We start from the raw sequence: 17,649 nt of genomic DNA, 5'->3' as shown, positions 1-17,649 counted from the left end.
TTCACTTACAATAATGTCCTCAAGGTTCATCCATGTTTTGGTGTGTCAGGATTTCCTTCATTCATAAGGCTGAATAATGTTCCATTTTGTTTTTTCCATTTATCTGTTGGTGGACACTCGGTTGCTTCCACATTTTAGCTATTGTGAATAATACTGCTATGAACATGGATGTACAACTATCTCTTTAAGACTTTGTTTTCAATTCCTTTGGGTATACACCCAGAAGTGGAATTGGTAGATTATATGGTAATTCTATGATTAAGTAAAGGAACCAGCATACTATTGTACATATACAATGTAAATGTTGTGTTTATTTACTTATTTTTTAATTTATCCTCACCCAAGGATATTTTTTCCATTGATTTTTAGAGAGAGTGGAAGGGAGAGGGAGAGACAGAGAGAAACACCAATGTGAGAGAGATACATCGATTGGTTGGCTCCTGCATGCCCCTGACCAGTGCCAGGAGCCTGCAACCAATGTACGTGCCCTTCAGTCTGTAGGGCGATGCTCTATCCACTGAGCAAAACCAGCTAGGGCTCCAGTAATTTTTAGAGAGAGGAAGGAATAGAGAGAGGGGGAGAAATATTGATGTGAAGTGAAACATTGATCAGTTGCCTCATGTATGCACCTGTACTGGGGATCCAACCCACAACCTGGGTATGTGCCCTGACCAGGAATCAAACCTGAGACCCTTTGGTACATGGGAAAATGCTCTAACCACTGAGCACACTGGCCAGGGCTGTTGTGTGTGTGTGTGTGTGTGTGTGTTTTTTAAAGGTCTACATAAGATGGACAAGTGACTTTTCAAATTCCTATGGTTAAATTTTTTTAAAGATCATAATAAACTTAGGTCTCATGACAAATTTGTAGTAATTCACTGATGGGGTGCAGTTTTACCTTTTCCTTCTCATTTACCTACTTCTTTGAGAAATTTTACAAGCCTCCTTCTCTTTAAGGATCCAGCCAAATTAGTCTCTTATTAGTGGACATAGTCAGCATCTTACCTAATAATAGACAAACATGTAAATTGACTGTACCTTTGCTACGCTAACCAGCCAATCAGGAGAGTATGCAAATTAACCCAACAAAGATGGCAATTAATTTGCATACGTAGGCTCCAAGTGGCAGAGTGAAGCCTGATGTCCCCAGGGCTGGAGCAGCGAAGACTGGCGGCTCCAGGGCCGGCTCCAGTGGGAGCCCGGCCAGAGCGAAGGTCTGGGTCCTGGGTGCCAGAGGCAAACCGATGCCAGCAGCCAAGGGAAGGGAAGGCCTATTGTACGAACCTCTTCATGCAATAGGCCTCTAGTTATTATATAAAATGGATAATAGAAATAGAAAGCCCTACTAAATTTGCTCTTTAAAGAAGATGCTAAGCTGCTTAAATTATTGCTTCACCCTCTGTCCTTCTGGCATTTGTTTACTAAAACTTCACTATAGCCTTTCATTTTTCCAGTCATTTATTAACAAATATGTAGCCCTATGTCATCTGTGTGGACACCATCAGTCAACACTGATTGCCTTGTGCTGCAGGGTCTGTGTCCCTGTCATGTTGCTCTAACTCACGTGTTACACACCCTGCAGCCCCGGGAATTAGACTCAGAGATCTTGTGTCCTTTCTAAGTAGCAGCCATTTGTTGCCCTGTGGGGATGCAGGCCCAGTTTTCCAAATCTTTCTAATTTCTAGGAAAAGCAAGAAATCTAGATTTTAATGTGAAATCTCCCAGCTTTTAAATGCTAGCCTGTTATTCAGAAAAAAAATATATAAATACTGCACAGGCCAAATAAAACACATTTGCAGGTCAAAGGCAGCCCTGTGAGCCACTAACTTTGATCTCTGCTCCAGCTGAAACTCTTTCCTGCATCACAGAGTTAGTCTGTATCTCATAAACATCTGGTCTTACCCTGGGAGTCTAGCAGGAGGGGTGACTTGGATATGGGGACTAAGGGAAAGACCAAAACAAGGGTGACTCCTAGTTTTTTGGCTTGAGAAACTGGTACAGAAAAACGTAACACAGTATAGTCTTTGTTAGAAAACTATGCATGTGTGTTTCTATTTAAAAAATATATAAAATGTACTCCTGCATGTGTGTTCTATATATGTATACTACATGTGTTCAGTTTCATTATATAAATATCTTAATATATTAAAATGCTGGGTCCATCACATCCACAATGACCAGGAGGCTTGACCAACCGGAAGTCAGTCCTGCAGTCAGTGCTGGATTGTTGTGGTGACCCAGTGCTGACTGCAATGGCTGCAGGCATGGTGACCCAGCACTGACTGCTGAGGGGACTGCAAATCAGGTCCAGAGAGAGGCCTAAAGAGAGAAGCAGGGTCTGATCCATAGCCTCCGTGGCAGCTGTTGATCAGCACTTGCCTATCTCTTTAGTTCTGGGTCTGGTCAGCAGCTGCACCTCCATTTCTCTCCAGGCCTCCACTGGGGCTGCTGATCAGCCCGCCTTTCTGATCAGGCCCCGTTGATAGGCCCAGAGACGCTGACTGGCATAGAAACTGACCAATCAGAACCAAATCTGGGTCAACTGTGAGGAGCCAATGGCTTCCTAGGAGGCGAAGCTTTTGACACTGACTGGCATAGAAACTGACCAATCAGAACCAAATTGGCCAGCAGAGGAGGGCAGTTGAGGGTGAGATCAGGCTTTCAGGGGAGGGCAGTTAGGGGTGATCAGGTAGGCAGAGGCAGTTAGGGGTGATCAGGCCAGCAGGGAAGGGTAGTTGGAGGCAACCAGGCAGGCAGGGGAGGGCAGTTGGGGGGGACCAGGCCTGCAGGGGAGGGCAGTTGGGGGCGAGATCAGGCTGGCAGGGGAGGGCCATTGGGGGCGAGATCAGGCCAGCAGGGAAGGGCAATTGGGAGTGAGATCAGGCTGGCAGGGGAGGGCAGTTGGGGGCGATTAGGCCAGCAGGGGAAGAGTTAGGTGTTAATCAGGCCAGCAGGTGAGCAGTTAGGGGGTGATCAGGCTGGCAGGCAGGTGAGGGCAATTGGGACTGAGATCAGGCTGGCAGGGGAGGGCAGTTGGGGTTAGAGGGTGATCAGGCTGGCAGGCAGAAGCAGTAAGAGCAATCAGGCAGGCAGTCAGGTGAGCAGTTAGGAGCCAGCAGTCCCGGTTTGTGAGAGGGATGTCCGACTGCCTGTTTAGGCCCAATCCCTCTGGGGTTACAGATTGGAGAGGGTGCAGGCTGGGCTGAGGGACAACCCCACTCCCCACCCCCAGTGCACAAATTTTGTGCACTGGGCCTCTAGTGTAATATATAATCCTATAACAAGAGAGAGAGAGAGACAAAATTGTTGAGAGTGGTTTTCCCAAGGGAGTGGGAGAGGAGAGCAAGGTGAAGATGAAAAGGGATTTCACTTTTTTGACCTATTTAATTCTGCTTAATTATGATTTTTCAATGACAATGTACCTGGTATTAACTTTACTCAGAAAGATATGCACAAAACTGTAAACAATGATAATCTCTGGATAGTAAGAATGTAATTTTTTCATATTTGTATTCTCTAGTTGTATTAGTTATCTGCCTCTATATAACAATATCACCACAAAATTAGTAGCTTAAAACTACACATATTCATGTAATTGAAAAATTTAAAAATAAAAAAATAACACAGTGAAAAGAAAAAAGAGGGAATGCGGTGAGTGAACCAGAGGTGGAAATAGAGATGCGGTGTAGGAAGTGGACAGTGGCTGGAGCTCCTGGGCTCCTTCTTGCCAGAACCCCTCCCTGGGGCCCTCTATGGCTGCAGTGCTTTCTAAAGTAAGAAACCTCAACCATGAGTGACTAGGACTGCTCTCTCTTTGCATTCTGACTTCCCCTTGGTCACACTTCCCTTCATCTCAGGTGGCACTGAACTGGCCAAGGATATTCTTGGGAAACTGTAAAGGGGAAGTTGAGTTGAAGATACATTTAGTTTGAGTTGAGAGGATTTATACTTGGGGGTAGCACACATAACGCCCTTGAGCCACAGTAACACTGCCCCTACTCTGACCCAAGACTGGCATGGGGTGAGAAATCTGCAGGACCAAGTTGTAGGACCCACCCCAGAGCACAAGCAATTTCCAGCCCAAGGCCTAGGGCCTTGGACCTCTCATCTGAATCTACCCTCTTGTGGATGACAAGGTCCACTGCTGGGTGTGCACCCCTGGGCCCATGAATGGCCGGTGGCTCTTTCCATAGAGTATGAATGGAACATGGTCATGAATTTTGTGAGGTTCCCCAGGGTATTAGATGGAGCCTGGGGTGGGTAGGGACGGGGAGGGTCTAACATTCATTGGGAATTCTAAATCCAAGCACAATCTTTCCAGTCATTATGAAGGCATATTTTTCAAGAAAGGAATAGAACATATTTTTTAATAGTTTATTGGCATGATTTAGTGGCATAAAACAACCATATTATTATGCTCATGGCTTCTGTGGAACAGAAATTTGAACAGAGCACAGCTTGTCTCTGCTCCACAATGTCTGGGGGCTCAGCTGGAAGACCCAGTGGTACAGTGACTATCGCTAGGGGCCACATTCACGTCTGGTGGTTGGTGTTGCCAGTCAGCTGGGCCATAAACTATAACACCTAGATGTGGCCCAGGCCTCCTTAAAGGGTGGCACCCACAGGGGATCGGAAATGCTTACAAGGTGTGTCAGGGTTCCCAAAACAAGAATCCCAGAGAACAAAGCAGTAGCCACATTGTTTTTTTCTGATCTAGTTTTCTGTTGGTAACAACCAAGTCATAAGTCCTCCCAGATTCAAGGGAAGGAGACACAGACCCCATCTCAATGGGAGGAGAATTTGGGAACCATGTTTTGAAAGCACCACACATATTAAAATATTGTTAGCCAACCTGGTGTTCCTGGTTAGCTGCCAGAAGATTCAGAGAACATTCTAAGGAAACTTGAAATCTCCTGAAATTTATAGCTCATGCATGAAAAAAAAAAAAAATTAATAGAGGTTTTCCTCATAGTATATGACAAAAAATCTAAAAGTTGTATCATTATCAGTCATGAATTTTTGAGACTGAAGGTTTCCTAAAATATCAATAATAAATAATTATTTTTGATCAACCTTGTTATAGGAAAGACTGAATTACATCTTTCTATTCACTTTATGGAAAATATGAAATGTTTACCACATGGAGAGGCAATAAAGAATGTGCTGCCCAAAAGTGCAAGCAATTTAGACTTTTGCATCATCTTATGAATATCTTTAAGAATATTCAGTACACAGAGTAGTAATGACTCCCGAAGAAGGAAAAACCAGCATAAGAAAGAGTAACCCAGGAAATCTCTGTGGCAGATGAGGGAGAGACGGGGTTTCAGCTGTTAGGAGAATGGAGGCTGAGAGCAGGGCTGAGTTAGCTGGTCAACCCGTATTGTTACTTACCCTTGACATCAGTTCTGATTGGCTCAGTCTCCATGCTGATTGGTCAGTGCCTGCCAAAGTTGTTGGTAAATATTTTGCATATCATTCCTGTCAGAGGGAACAATATTAGCAAGAGAAACAGAGAAGAAATATTCTTGGCCCGTTTATCAAAAGGTAAGGGAATTAGACTGGCTTGAGTCCAGCTGGGGCAGTTAAAGGAAGTATAGCTCTTTAATCACAGTAAAACCAGTTGTGAAGAATATTGGATGCCAAGCCAAGGAATTTGTACATAATCTTGCAAACAGTGGAAAGTAATGAGCTCCTGTTAAATAATGACCAAATGGTGATTTTTATTGTATTTTAGTAAGATTACTGAAGTAGTTGAATGAGGAAAAATGACAAAGGCTCTTTTTAGGAGATGGTTGTCATAATCCAGGCATGAACTTATCAGACGTTAACTAGGGAAATAGGAACTTAGGCTTGTGTGTGTATCGCTTCCTCATCTCAAGTTTTGTCTTATTAGCTTATGAGGAATCAGGCATTGAAGCCTCCTACTGCCCCCTCCTAAAGTCCTCTGCTCCCGCTCCTTCCAGCCACTGCTGCAGAGCACATGCTGGAGCTCCTCTGAGAGCCTCTTCTCACAGCCCAGCTTCTCTAACGCAGTAAGTGGCTGGGAGGCCTGACCAACCCCCGCTGAGGAGTGCAGCGCTGTTAACATCCTATGGAGCAGCCAGGCCTTTTCTCCCGACCTGCAGTAGACACGTTTCATAAAGCTTCCAAAAGGAACTTTGGGGCCAAACGGTCAACTATAATGATGTGTTGACTTTCCTCCTCAGCCTCCCACCTCTTCCTGACATTCCCTTTTGCTCACTGTGACCACATTCCCCCAAAAAGCTACCCATACACAAGCCTTTGTACAATGCTCTTCTTTGGGGAAATCCAGGCCAAGCTAGAACAGGGTCTTTACTTCTAGTTCTTTTAAAGCCACCGTGATGGAACCGTAACGTTCTGCCCCATCGGGAGAATCAGTATGGCCAATAGCTAATATCTCCTCTCGGTCCTTTAATTTTTAAAAATGAGTGTGTAGAACTGATGCAGTCCTGTATACTAAGCAGTGGTTTTAAGACTGTAAGAAGGGAATTTACAGTACTGGGAAGATTCGAGAATTTAGAACATTAAAACTAGATTTGAGCTTTGCCAGTTACCAGGTAAGTGGTCAAAGCAAATCACATAACTCCTAATCTTTAGTATCTCCATCTGTGAAATAGGGAAGCTAGTAACTCCCAACCTCACAGGCTTCCTGTCAGTATCAACAGAACACTGTATGTGTGGCGGGCATTTGCTAACCTGAGTGCTCCGCTTTCATCTCCCGCTTAGGTACACAGTCCCAGTTTTTGTTTGGATGGATATTCACCTTTCCCCAACTATTCCATCTTCACACTGTCCCCACTGCCTTGCCCCTGCTCTAGGGTAAATCTGATTGAGTAAATCTAATGAGACCAGTTACCATTTCCTGGACACTGTGACTGGAAAAATTAAGGAAAAATTTGTGATAAGATGTGGGAATGAAATTCCTTCACTCTTCTGAGAGAGCAATCAAAGGAGCTAGCTGTCTTTGCCCTGCATATGAACGGAACAGCTTGTGACTTGCGGACATTGCTAGACATCCTCTTTTGACCTAATGAGTGTCAACCTAAAACAGAAAGGAGGAATGATCAGATGACTGAACTTTTGAATCAAGCCACCTCCAATGCCCACATCGCGTCTGGTCTTTTCATATAAGCCAGTTCGGGTCAGGCTTCCTCTTACCTGGAACAGAAAGACTCCCAACTGATACAATATGTAAACAACCTTTGTAATTTACAAATCCTTATAAAAACATTAGTTTTATTAGTTTTATTACTACTACTTAGCATGAATACCTATATTTTGTAGAGTGGTATGAGAAAAAATTCTATCTTTTTATTTTAATTTAGTACCTTCTTTTGGAAAAAAATTAAATCACTACTTTATAGTATGTTCAGAAATAGATTCTAGATAGGTTAACTATATACATAAACAGAAACAAACATTAAAAAACATACAAAACTGAGCAAGTTTTAAAATATATATAGTAAAAAGACTTTAAGATTTGTCTACATAAAAATACAAAAGCCGCCGAAACCGGTTTGGCTCAATGGATAGAGCGTCGGTCTGTGGACTGAGAGGTCCCAGGTTCGATTCCGGTCAAGGGCATGTACCTGGGTTGCGGGCACATCCCCAGTAGGAGATGTGCAGGAGGCAGCTGATCGATGTTTCTCTCTCATCGATGTTTCTAACTCTCTATCTCTCTCCCTTCCTCCCTGTAAAAAATCAATAAAATATATTTAAAAAAAAAATACAAAAGCCGCTATGTGGCAAAAAAAAAAAAAAAAAAAAAAAAAAAAAAAAGGTGGCATAAACAAATTAAAATGCAAAGAACAAACTGAGTGGAAATATTTGGAGCTTTATATGACAGATAAAGGATTGGTATTCTTAATATATAAAGACTCCTTGTACATCAATAAGGAAAGAAGAAATCTCAATAGAAAAATAGGTAAAAGATTTGATCAGGAAGTGTGAAGAGCATATGAAAAGATGCTGAACTTAAGATCAAAGCAAGTCAAGGGCAATCAGGTTAAAAAATTACTAATAATTGTAATAACTAATATATATTAAATGCCAGACACTGTAAGACTTCTCTCACAGAGATGTAGGTATAAGGATGATCATTATAGAGTTTTAAAAAATGAAAACAACTTAAATGGCAAATAATAGTGTTACTGTTGTTAGCTAGTTATTAATGAAGAAAAGAGAGCAAAGGGAGTCAGACATTGATGAGCATGTTCAGCTGGGAAGCAGAGGCCTGTTTGCTTTACCAGGAAGCTACAGCTTCACACTTCCTCAAGGAAACCTCCAGTCCATGCCCCCCACCCCTTCCCAGATCATTGAGGGAAGGGGTAGAACAAAAGGGAGATAGGACATGCACAATAAAGTCAAAATGGTGCAGTGGAAGGTGCTGGGTGTAGAGGCTTGTCAGTCAAACCTGGGGAAAAGATCATTGGCTGGCCCTAGCCAGTTTGGCTCAGTGGATAGAGGGTCAGCCTGCAGACTAAAGGGTTCTGGGTTCAATTCCAGTCAAGGGCACATGCCTGCGTTGTGGGTTTGGTCCCCGGTAGGGGACCTGCAGGAGACAGCCAATCAATCATTATCTCTCATCATTGATGTTTCTATCTCTCTCTCCCTCTCCCTTCCTCTCTGAAATCAATAAAAATATATTTAAACATATACCATTTAGGGGGGAAAAAATCATTGGCTAGGGCAGTGGTCGGCAAACTGCGGCTCGCGAGCCACATGCGGCTCTTTGGCCCCTTGAGTGTGGCTCTTCCACAAAACACCGCGTGCGGGCGCGCACATACAGTGCGAAGTTGACCTAAAACTTTAGGTAAAGTTTATTAAGTTAATTTCAGGGAACGTTGTGGAGTGAAAGAAGATGTAGTGTCGAGGATTGAGAAAGGTATGTTGAGATGGTTTGGACATACGGAGAGGATGAACGAAAGGAGATAGACGAAACAAGTATACAAGACGAGTGTGGATGGGAGAGTTGGAAGGGGTCGACCTCAGTGAATGTACCTCAATCAGATTGAGGATGTTTTTTAGCAAAGGCCAGCTTAGGAGTACCCTAATTAAGTTAATAACAATGTACCTACCTATATAGTTTAAGTTTAAAAAATTGGACTCTCAAAAGAAATTTCAATCGTTGTACTGTTGATATTTGGCTCTGTTGACTAATGAGTTTGCTGACCACTGGTAGGGGGTTAGAACCAATGCAAGCCCGTGAAAGTTTGAGAAACTGATTGGTTATTTTGAAAAAGCTTCTGGTTCCTCCCAAGCCTACGAATAAGTAACTCCAGGTGAACAAAGACAGCATCTCTCTCTCCCTCTTTCTCTCTCTCTCTCTTTCTCTCTCAGTGACCCACGTCTGCCCTGTGCATTCATGTGCTCTCGCTCTCTCTAGTCATATGGCCTTACCAGAAGCTCTGTGGATGCCACACTCCAGGCTGGAGCCTGGGTCCAGAAGCAAAGTGAAGGACTGCAGCCAGGAACACAAGCTAAGCCGGCCAAACACTGTACTGGCACAGGGTTCGGGACATTGCCTCTATTTCTGGCCCTGATTTTCCATGGCAAGATGGACAGAGATGGGACTTTGGAGCGGAACTTCTTTGATTTTGCTTCCCAAATAAATTTCACCACCAGACCTCATCCTCCCTTGTGGGTTCCTCTCGACTCCACAAGAACCACACTTCCATCAGCAACAATCGAAAATTGGTCAAATATGTTCTGATACATTCCTATATAGAAATATGTTGGAGCCATTAAAATGGAATTGAAAGGCCTTTAAGTGTTAGCATGGAAATAAGTATGATATATTGTTTGAGGCTCTCAATGTGTAGTGATCCCATTTATATTAAAATACATAGGTGTTGTAGAAGACCAGAGAAAAACCAAGCAACACTTAGAGAAATGGAGTTACACAGCTTTATTATGCCGGCGGGCTCAGAGGAGGTTGCCTCTCAAATTCTGAGCAAACCAATATGGTGGAAGCCCCTCTTTTATCCCCTTTTGGTGTCTTTGTCCCCCAAATATGGATTATACTTCTGGACCTTTACGAGCTTAGCTAAAAGCCCTAGGTGTTTGGGGGTCCTGAGACCATACCTAAGAGCCTGGCCTGACACTAGCGCTGATAACCCCCCTCTGGGGGCTGTGTGCTATTCATGGTTTATGGCCTCAGGTCTTGCAAGACCAGATTCTGGGAAAGGGACAGTGACTTAATTATAGGTTATCAAGAATGTACATTAGGTTATTGGCACAAATTCAGATTGTTAGCCTACCCACCATCCCACCACCCCCCAAAAAAAGTCTTATTTTCTCCATCATAGGTACATGTACATTTAAAGTCTGGAAGTAAATATCAACTATTAGAAATGGTTAGCTCTTAGGTGTAGGATGGAATAGAGATTATTTTGTGTAAAATTTTTACCAAGTTAATGTACTATAAAATATTTTTGTTTTAAAATAAATAATTAAGTAAGCGCAAATCAGAACTGTGGGTTGGCTAATCTGTGGCCAACTTGATGGGGAAATATATCCCTCTTTGCCTCGGCTTCTGAATGCTGAGGAAGTGTCTGGAAGATGATAGCACCTCTCCTGTTTGGGAAGGGTGAAAGGAAGGAAGAAGGGGGAAGCTGGTGATATTCATTCTGTGGTAGGCAGTTAGATAGTATGAGCAGAGCAAGGACGATGGGCCAAAGGTCACCAGGGCAAAAAGCCTCAGGTGTGTAGCAAAGGACAACCCCAGGGTGACATTTCCTCCCCTAGCATATCACTAGTCAAGCAGGTTGGACTCTCCCTGGCTTTCCATCCTAGAGATAACATCCAGGCCTCAGTTGTATCTCAGCTCCAGGCCCAGAAAAGCAGCAAAACCAAACAAGCAACCTCACAGCTGACATCCAGACCAGCTGCATTGAATAATGACCCCTGCACTGATGTCAACCAACCAATCAGTGGAGCCCTAGACCCTGAAAGGATACACCTGGAAAGCTGCTGAATATTCTAATAAGGTCCTCCCCTGGGACCTCCCCTAACATCTCCACCCTTAATACCCTTAGGACAGAGGACCAGTGCGCTCTCCCTCCTGGGAGCCTGACCAAACCTTACCCTTCCCCCATCCCCTCCCACCAGGCTCATCCTTTACCTCCCTCACTCCCAACCTCCAAGGGCCCTTCCTTTACCTCTCTAACTTGTTTCCTACACCCATTTATTCTACAGATTACTTCTTTTATGTCCGGAATTTTCTAAATAAATGTACTCTTATAGTTTGAGTCTTGGCTCTGAATTCTTTCATAGCCAGAACTCAAGTGCCAAAGTTGCTGAACCCAGGTCTGGTCTGATGCTACTGGTCTAACACCTACCTGGTGCTGTTTCCTCCCCTCCCCCCTCCAATAGTTCATTCATTCATTTATCCAACAAGGGTTTTTTTACACAGATAGACTAGGTCATTCTAAAATTTGTAAGGAAAGCCAAAGGAATTAGTATATCTAAAAAGTTTTCTAAAAAGAAGATTGGAGGATTCCTATTGACAAATTTTAAGACTTGCTATATACAGCACTGTAAGATGGTGTGATATAAGCAAAGGAACACAGTTCAATGGAAAAAAATAGAGTACAGAATTTAATTTCCTGAATTTATTGGGCAATCATTCTCCATCCACCTGAATTGCCAAGAAGTTGGTATTTCAAGGTTATCTACTCCCCACTGATCTCATTATCCAGGAATCCTATAGGGAGCATCTTAGAAGCAACCCCAGGACTAGATTTTCTTCTGTAAATTCAGTTACTTGCCCCCAGCAGGCTGGTCCCTGTGGCACTACCTGGGGGACGGCAGGGGGGGGGAGGGGGTGGACACTCAGTGCTGGCTGTGAAGAGTTGCTGGGGGTCCAGCCCCAGCAGGTCCAGGGGTCCCCAAAGGTGTGGATGGATTCGGTGAAGAAGGAATGACACGGAGGCAGCGTTCAGGTGATTATCATAGCCAGGTTCCTCTAGCCAGGTTCTAGCCAGGTTCCAGCCAGGTTCTCTAGCCAGGATCTCCAGGCAAGTTCTGTCTAGGTTGGGCACCAGATGTTGGGGTCCAGCCCCAACAGGTCCAGGGGTTCCCCATAGGTGTGGATGGAGTCGGCAAAGAATGAATGATGATAGCCAGTTAGCCTGGAGGTCAAATCACCCCCGGTATTGCCGACAACAATCAAGGCTTAACTACAACAAGACTGCACACAAAGACCACTAGAGGGTGCACCAAGAAAAGATAAAAAAATGCGGAGACAAAGAAAAAGGACGCAAATGTCAGAAATGGAAGATATAGAGCTCAAAACCACACTTTTAAGGTCTCTCAAGAACTGTCTAGAAGCCGCTGATAAATGTAGTGAGATCCTCAAGAAATCTAATGAGACCCTCGATGTTGTGATAAAGAACCAACTAGAAATTAAGCATACACTGACTGAAATAAAGAATACTATCCAGACTCCCAACAGCAGACCAGAGGAGCGCAAGAATCAAGTCAAAGATTCGAAATGCAAAGAAGCAAAAAACACCCAACTGGAAAAGCAAAATGAAAAAAGAATCCGAAAATATGAAGATAGTGTAAGGAGCCTCTGGGACAGCTTCAAGCGTACCAACATCCGAATTATAGGGGTGCCAGAAGATGAGAGAGACCAAGATATTGAAAACCTATTTGAAGAAATAATGATAGAAAACTTCCCCACCTGGTGAAAGAAATAGACTTACAGGTCCAGGAAGCGCAGAGAACCCCAAACAAAAGGAATCCAAAGAGGACCACACCAAGACACATCATCATTAAAATGCCAAGAGCAAAAGACAAAGAGAGAATCTTAAAAGCAGCAAGAGAAAGAAACTCAGTTACCTACAAGGGAATACCCATACGACTGTCAGCTGATTTCTTAACAGAAACTTTGCAGGCCAGAAGGGAATGGCAAGAAATATTCAAAGTGATGAATACCAAGAACCTACAACCAAGATTACTTTATCCAGCAAAGCTATCATTCAGAATTGAAGGTCAGATAAAGAGCTTCACAGATAAGGAAAAGCTAAAGGAGTTCATCACCACCAAACGAGTATTATATGAAATGCTGAAAGGTATCCTTTAAGAAGAGGAAGAAGAAGAAAAAGGTAAAGATACAAATTATGAACAACAGACAAGCATCTATCAACAAGTGAATCTAAGAATCAAGTGAATAAATAATCTGGTGATCATAATAGAATCAGGGACATAGAAAGGGAATGGACTGACTATTCTTGGGGAGGAAAGGGGTGTGGGAGATGCGGGAAGAGACTGGACAAAAATCGTGCACCTAAGGATGAGGACAGTGGGTGGGGAGTAAGGGCGGAGGATGGGGCGGGAACTGGGAGGAGGGGAGTTATGGGGGGAAAAAAGAGGAACAAATGTCATAATCTGAACAATAAAGATTTAATTAAAATAAAAAAAATTAAAATAAATAAATAAATAAAAAGAATGAATGACACGGAGGCAGCGTTCAAGTGATCATCATAACTAGGTTCCTCTAGCCAGGATCTCCAGCCAAGTTCTGTCCGGGTTCTCTTGCCATGTTCTCTCGCTAGGTTCTCCAGCCAGGTTCAGTCCCCAGGTTCTTTTCTTTTTTTTAGTATGATTCTGATAACTTTATTTTGAATATTTTTGCTCAATATTTTTAATAGTACAAAATTACCTTCTGTTTACCAGCACTTTGGATGCATTTTTAACTTTATTTTTAAATACAATTTCCGAGAAACCAAGATGGCAGCATAGGTAAACACCGGAGATTGCTGCCTCGAACAACCACTTCAAAAATACAATAAAGATTTAATTTTAAAAAAATACAATTTTCTCTTTGTAGCAGCTAGCTAGGCCCTGCCACCACTGTGCTTGGCTGAGTTCACAAATCTGTTGTAACCTGTAGCTTCCCTGTCACTTCTCTGGCTCTCCTCTCCTCCTAAGCTTTGTTTCCTGGCAGTAATTAAAACCTTCTGCCACTGCCATAGCTACTGCTGCTGCTGGACCCGCCATAGCCACCTTGGTTTCCTGGTTTGGCAAAGTATTGACCTCCACCACCATAAGGGCCAGAGCTTCTGCCTCCAAAGTTTCCTCCTTTCATAGGCCCAAAATTTGAAGATTGATTGTTGTAATTGCCAAAATCATTGTAGCTTCCACCACCTCCAAAACTGCTTCCATCATTACCAAATGCATTATAGCCATCCGCACTGCCACCGTATCCACCGCCACCACGGCTGCCACCAAATCCACCTCGACCACTGAAGTTTCCTCCACGACCAAAGTTGTTGTTTCCACCAAAACCACCTCCGAAGTTTCCAGAACCACCTCGACGTCTTTGGCTGGATGAAGCACTAGCCATCTCTTGCTTAGGTAGAGCTTTCCTTACTTCACAGCTGTGGCCATTCACAGTATGGTATTTCTGAATGACAATCTTGTCTACAGAGTCATGGTTGTCAAAGGTTACAAAAGCAAAGCCTCTCTTTTTGCCACTGCCTCGGTCAGTCATGATTTCAATCACTTCTATTTTCCCATACTGTTCAAAATAATCTCTTAGGTGATGTTCTTCAGTGTCTTCTTTAATACCGCCGACAAAAATCTTCTTCACAGTTAGGTGGGCACCAGGTCTTTGAGAATCTTCTCTGGAGACAGCCCTCTTTGGTTCCACTACTCTTCCGTCCACCTTGTGTGGCCTTGCTTTCATGGCTGCGTCCACCTCCTCCACAGTGGCATAGGTGACGAACCCAAAGCCTCTGGAGCGCTTGGTGTTTGGGTCTCTCAGCACCACATAATCCGTGAGCGTTCCCCATTGCTCAAAATGGCTCCTCAGACTCTCATCGGTTGTTTCAAAGCTCAAACCTCCGATAAAGAGCTTCCGCAGCTGCTCCGGCTCCTTGGGAGATTCAGACTTCGACATGATGACTGCAATAGGGGAAACTCCAAGGATGCTGACTCCGCGGTGTTCACCAGCAGAAAGGAGTGATCTCAGGAACGAATCTCTCCAGGTTCTGTTTATTGTCTTGTTACATCTGTATTTATACCAGTTGATTTTAATCCTATCAATTTCTATTCCAAAGGTTAGGGCGTTTCTTATCTCCATTCCAGGGAGTAAAGATTATGTAGCTTAAGGATAATTGTTCGTAGTTAAAGTGATTAACTACCTGCCTGGCACTTAGTTAAGGGGTTTTATTCCCTCCCTAACTTTAGGGAAAAATCCCTACCTGGGGAAACAACCTTTCTCAGAGAGGTGACCTTGGTTAAAACACATAGCGCCAAGAAGGTGAGCAAACATATTAAGAACAGTATGCCTTATACGCCAGGTCCCTGGAAACATATGCTGTGCAGATGTTTCTTCCCTGCAGCGACTGTGTCAAGCAGCAGGGATGGACTGGCTTCCGGCAAACAGTGTCAGTTGTGCTGCCACTGAGCCCCAGACAAATGTGCAGCAGCAGCAGATACTGCTTTGGCTATTCCCAGTTGGGAGAAAAATAAAGATTTTGAGGTAATTAGTCCCACTATTGTCCTTATGCCACAATCTGAGCCATCCATTCTCAGCAAATGAAAATGAGGGCGATGTTTAGATACTAATAATCTTCATCAACAACAATATCAAAAACAAGAGGAGGCATTGACAGGACACCAGAGTTTGTTTGAATGCCTACATGAACAGTGACTGAAGCAGGCCTTGCTCTCACATGAACCAATCTTCTAAGGTGCAGTATAAAAAGCCACATTCACTGTGCTTGCAAACACAGATATAGAGATAGACATATAGATAGATATAGATATATTTTTTGCAAGAGAGAGAGATGATATGGATATAGATTTTCTTGTAAAAATGCAATATGGTACTGAAATGCTCTCTATATGTTTCTAGATAACACTTTCCCCCTTGTGCTTTAAGTGTACTGTGGAAGGAGGGACAATCCTGATTTGTTTAGAATATTTTCTTTTCTATGGCACTTTTTCTCTGTGGACATCTTTTGAAGGAGAAAGCAGGTCAAAGCTTCCCCGCCTATCTGCCCTTCATCTACCAAGTGCCCAAGGGATACTGTTTACCTCCACCCAGCTGGGAGTCACCAGGTACAGGCTAAAATTCCCCATAATTTGATTTTTGAGAAAACTGTAAAGCACATAAAAGTATACTATTATATATGACATTTGCCATAGGTTTCTAAAAATATATTTAACAATTTAAGGAAGTTTCCTTCTAGGTCTAGTTTGTTAATTTTTTTGAGTTGCATGTGTGGACATTGAGATGTTGTTAATGTGGCACATTACACAGGCAGAGATTCTAGCATTGAACTATCTGAACAAAGCCTACTTCACCATATATATATATATATATATATATATATATATATATATATATGTAAACGGCTAGATTCAATTTGCTAATATTTTATTTGGTATTTTTGCCACTAGATTTATAATTAAGATTGATGTATAGTTTAATTTCTTGCATTTTTCATATCTGACTTAAATATTAATGCCCCCATAATACCCTCTTATTCACATGAGGTGGCCACACATTTTAGTCAACTAGAGGGAAAAATTAAATCTTTATCCATCATAAAAAGCCAATAGATAAAGTAAAATTGATTAATCACAAAATAGCAGTATAAAAGTTGTTGAAAAATAAGGTAGATATGCCCTGGCCAGTTTTTCTTAGTAGTTAGAGCATCAGCCCACGGACAGAAGGGTTGTGGGTTCAATCCCCAGCCCCAGTCAGGGTGCATGCCAGAGGAAAACAATCAGTGTGTCTCTCTCACATCGATGTTTCTCTCCCTCTCTCTCCCTCCCTTCCCCCTTTCTTCCCCCTCCCTTCCGTTTTCTGAAAATCATTGTAAAAAAATATCCTTGGTTGAGGATTAAAAAAATAATAAGGTAAATATAAGAAGAAACATCTGAAAAGATTGAAAGTGGTTGCCTCTAGAAAAAAAAAAAAACAGTGATAAAATTGGCAACTGTTTGCTTTTGTTTTGTTTGTTTTATTAAAAATAATCCTTTTAGCATTACTTCTTTTTAAACCCTGTAGTAGTATTAATTGGATAAAAACTAAAGAAAGAATTTAGATCCCACAAAACTCAGACACAGTTATGGTCAGAATCTATTTTGAAATCTGTGACATCTTCTGTGAGGTTTTTTCTAGTGAACTCATCAAAGTCTTGGGGAGCTTTTTCCATCCAGCATACTTTGCATTTCCCTCTCTCTAAACACATGCGGGTTCTTCCCCCATCCTGAAGCATGCCAAATACTGGGCTTCTCCAAGCAAGTGTTGGAAGACATTTGACCCCACCTCCCACCACCCTTAGAAACATGCAATAAAATCATCTTTCTACTTGCTTTAAAATGTCCTATGAAGGACTTCTGGACTAGTTACAGAATTCTGTACAAGTCATGCACTGGTTGGGTAGGTGGGTTTTGTTTATTTTTTGGTTTTGGCATCTGGTTGAGTGAGTGGTCCTGTGGCTTTGCTGGGACAGCTAGTTCAGAACACAGTGATGGCTGCCTGGGGGATCCTTGGAGATGATGCCCTGGGAGGCACATCCTAGACTCAATCTGGGCTGGTTGGGAAGGGCCAGCCCTCTGTACATGCTGTTCCTGTCAAGGCTGAGCCGAGAGGAGTGTGTATCCACC

The 17,649-nt window shown here is 42.9% G+C and overlaps 1 protein-coding gene across 1 annotated transcript; it reads right to left on the bottom strand.

The window, feature by feature from the left end:
- Positions 1-13,866: 13,866 nt before the first annotated feature.
- LOC118676423 (heterogeneous nuclear ribonucleoprotein A1-like) lies at positions 13,867-14,926 on the bottom strand. Its single transcript, XM_036350305.1, has one exon. The coding sequence runs from the start codon at positions 14,924-14,926 to the stop codon at positions 13,976-13,978; it is 951 nt and encodes a 316-aa protein (XP_036206198.1). The 3' UTR covers positions 13,867-13,975.
- Positions 14,927-17,649: the final 2,723 nt, after the last annotated feature.

The sequence above is a fragment of the Myotis myotis genome, unplaced genomic scaffold (genome assembly GCF_014108235.1).
Source record: "Myotis myotis isolate mMyoMyo1 unplaced genomic scaffold, mMyoMyo1.p scaffold_m19_p_2, whole genome shotgun sequence".
NCBI lineage: Eukaryota > Metazoa > Chordata > Mammalia > Chiroptera > Vespertilionidae > Myotis > Myotis myotis.
Note: the sequence above shows the minus strand (reverse complement) of the source record. Positions and strands in the feature narration are given on the sequence as shown.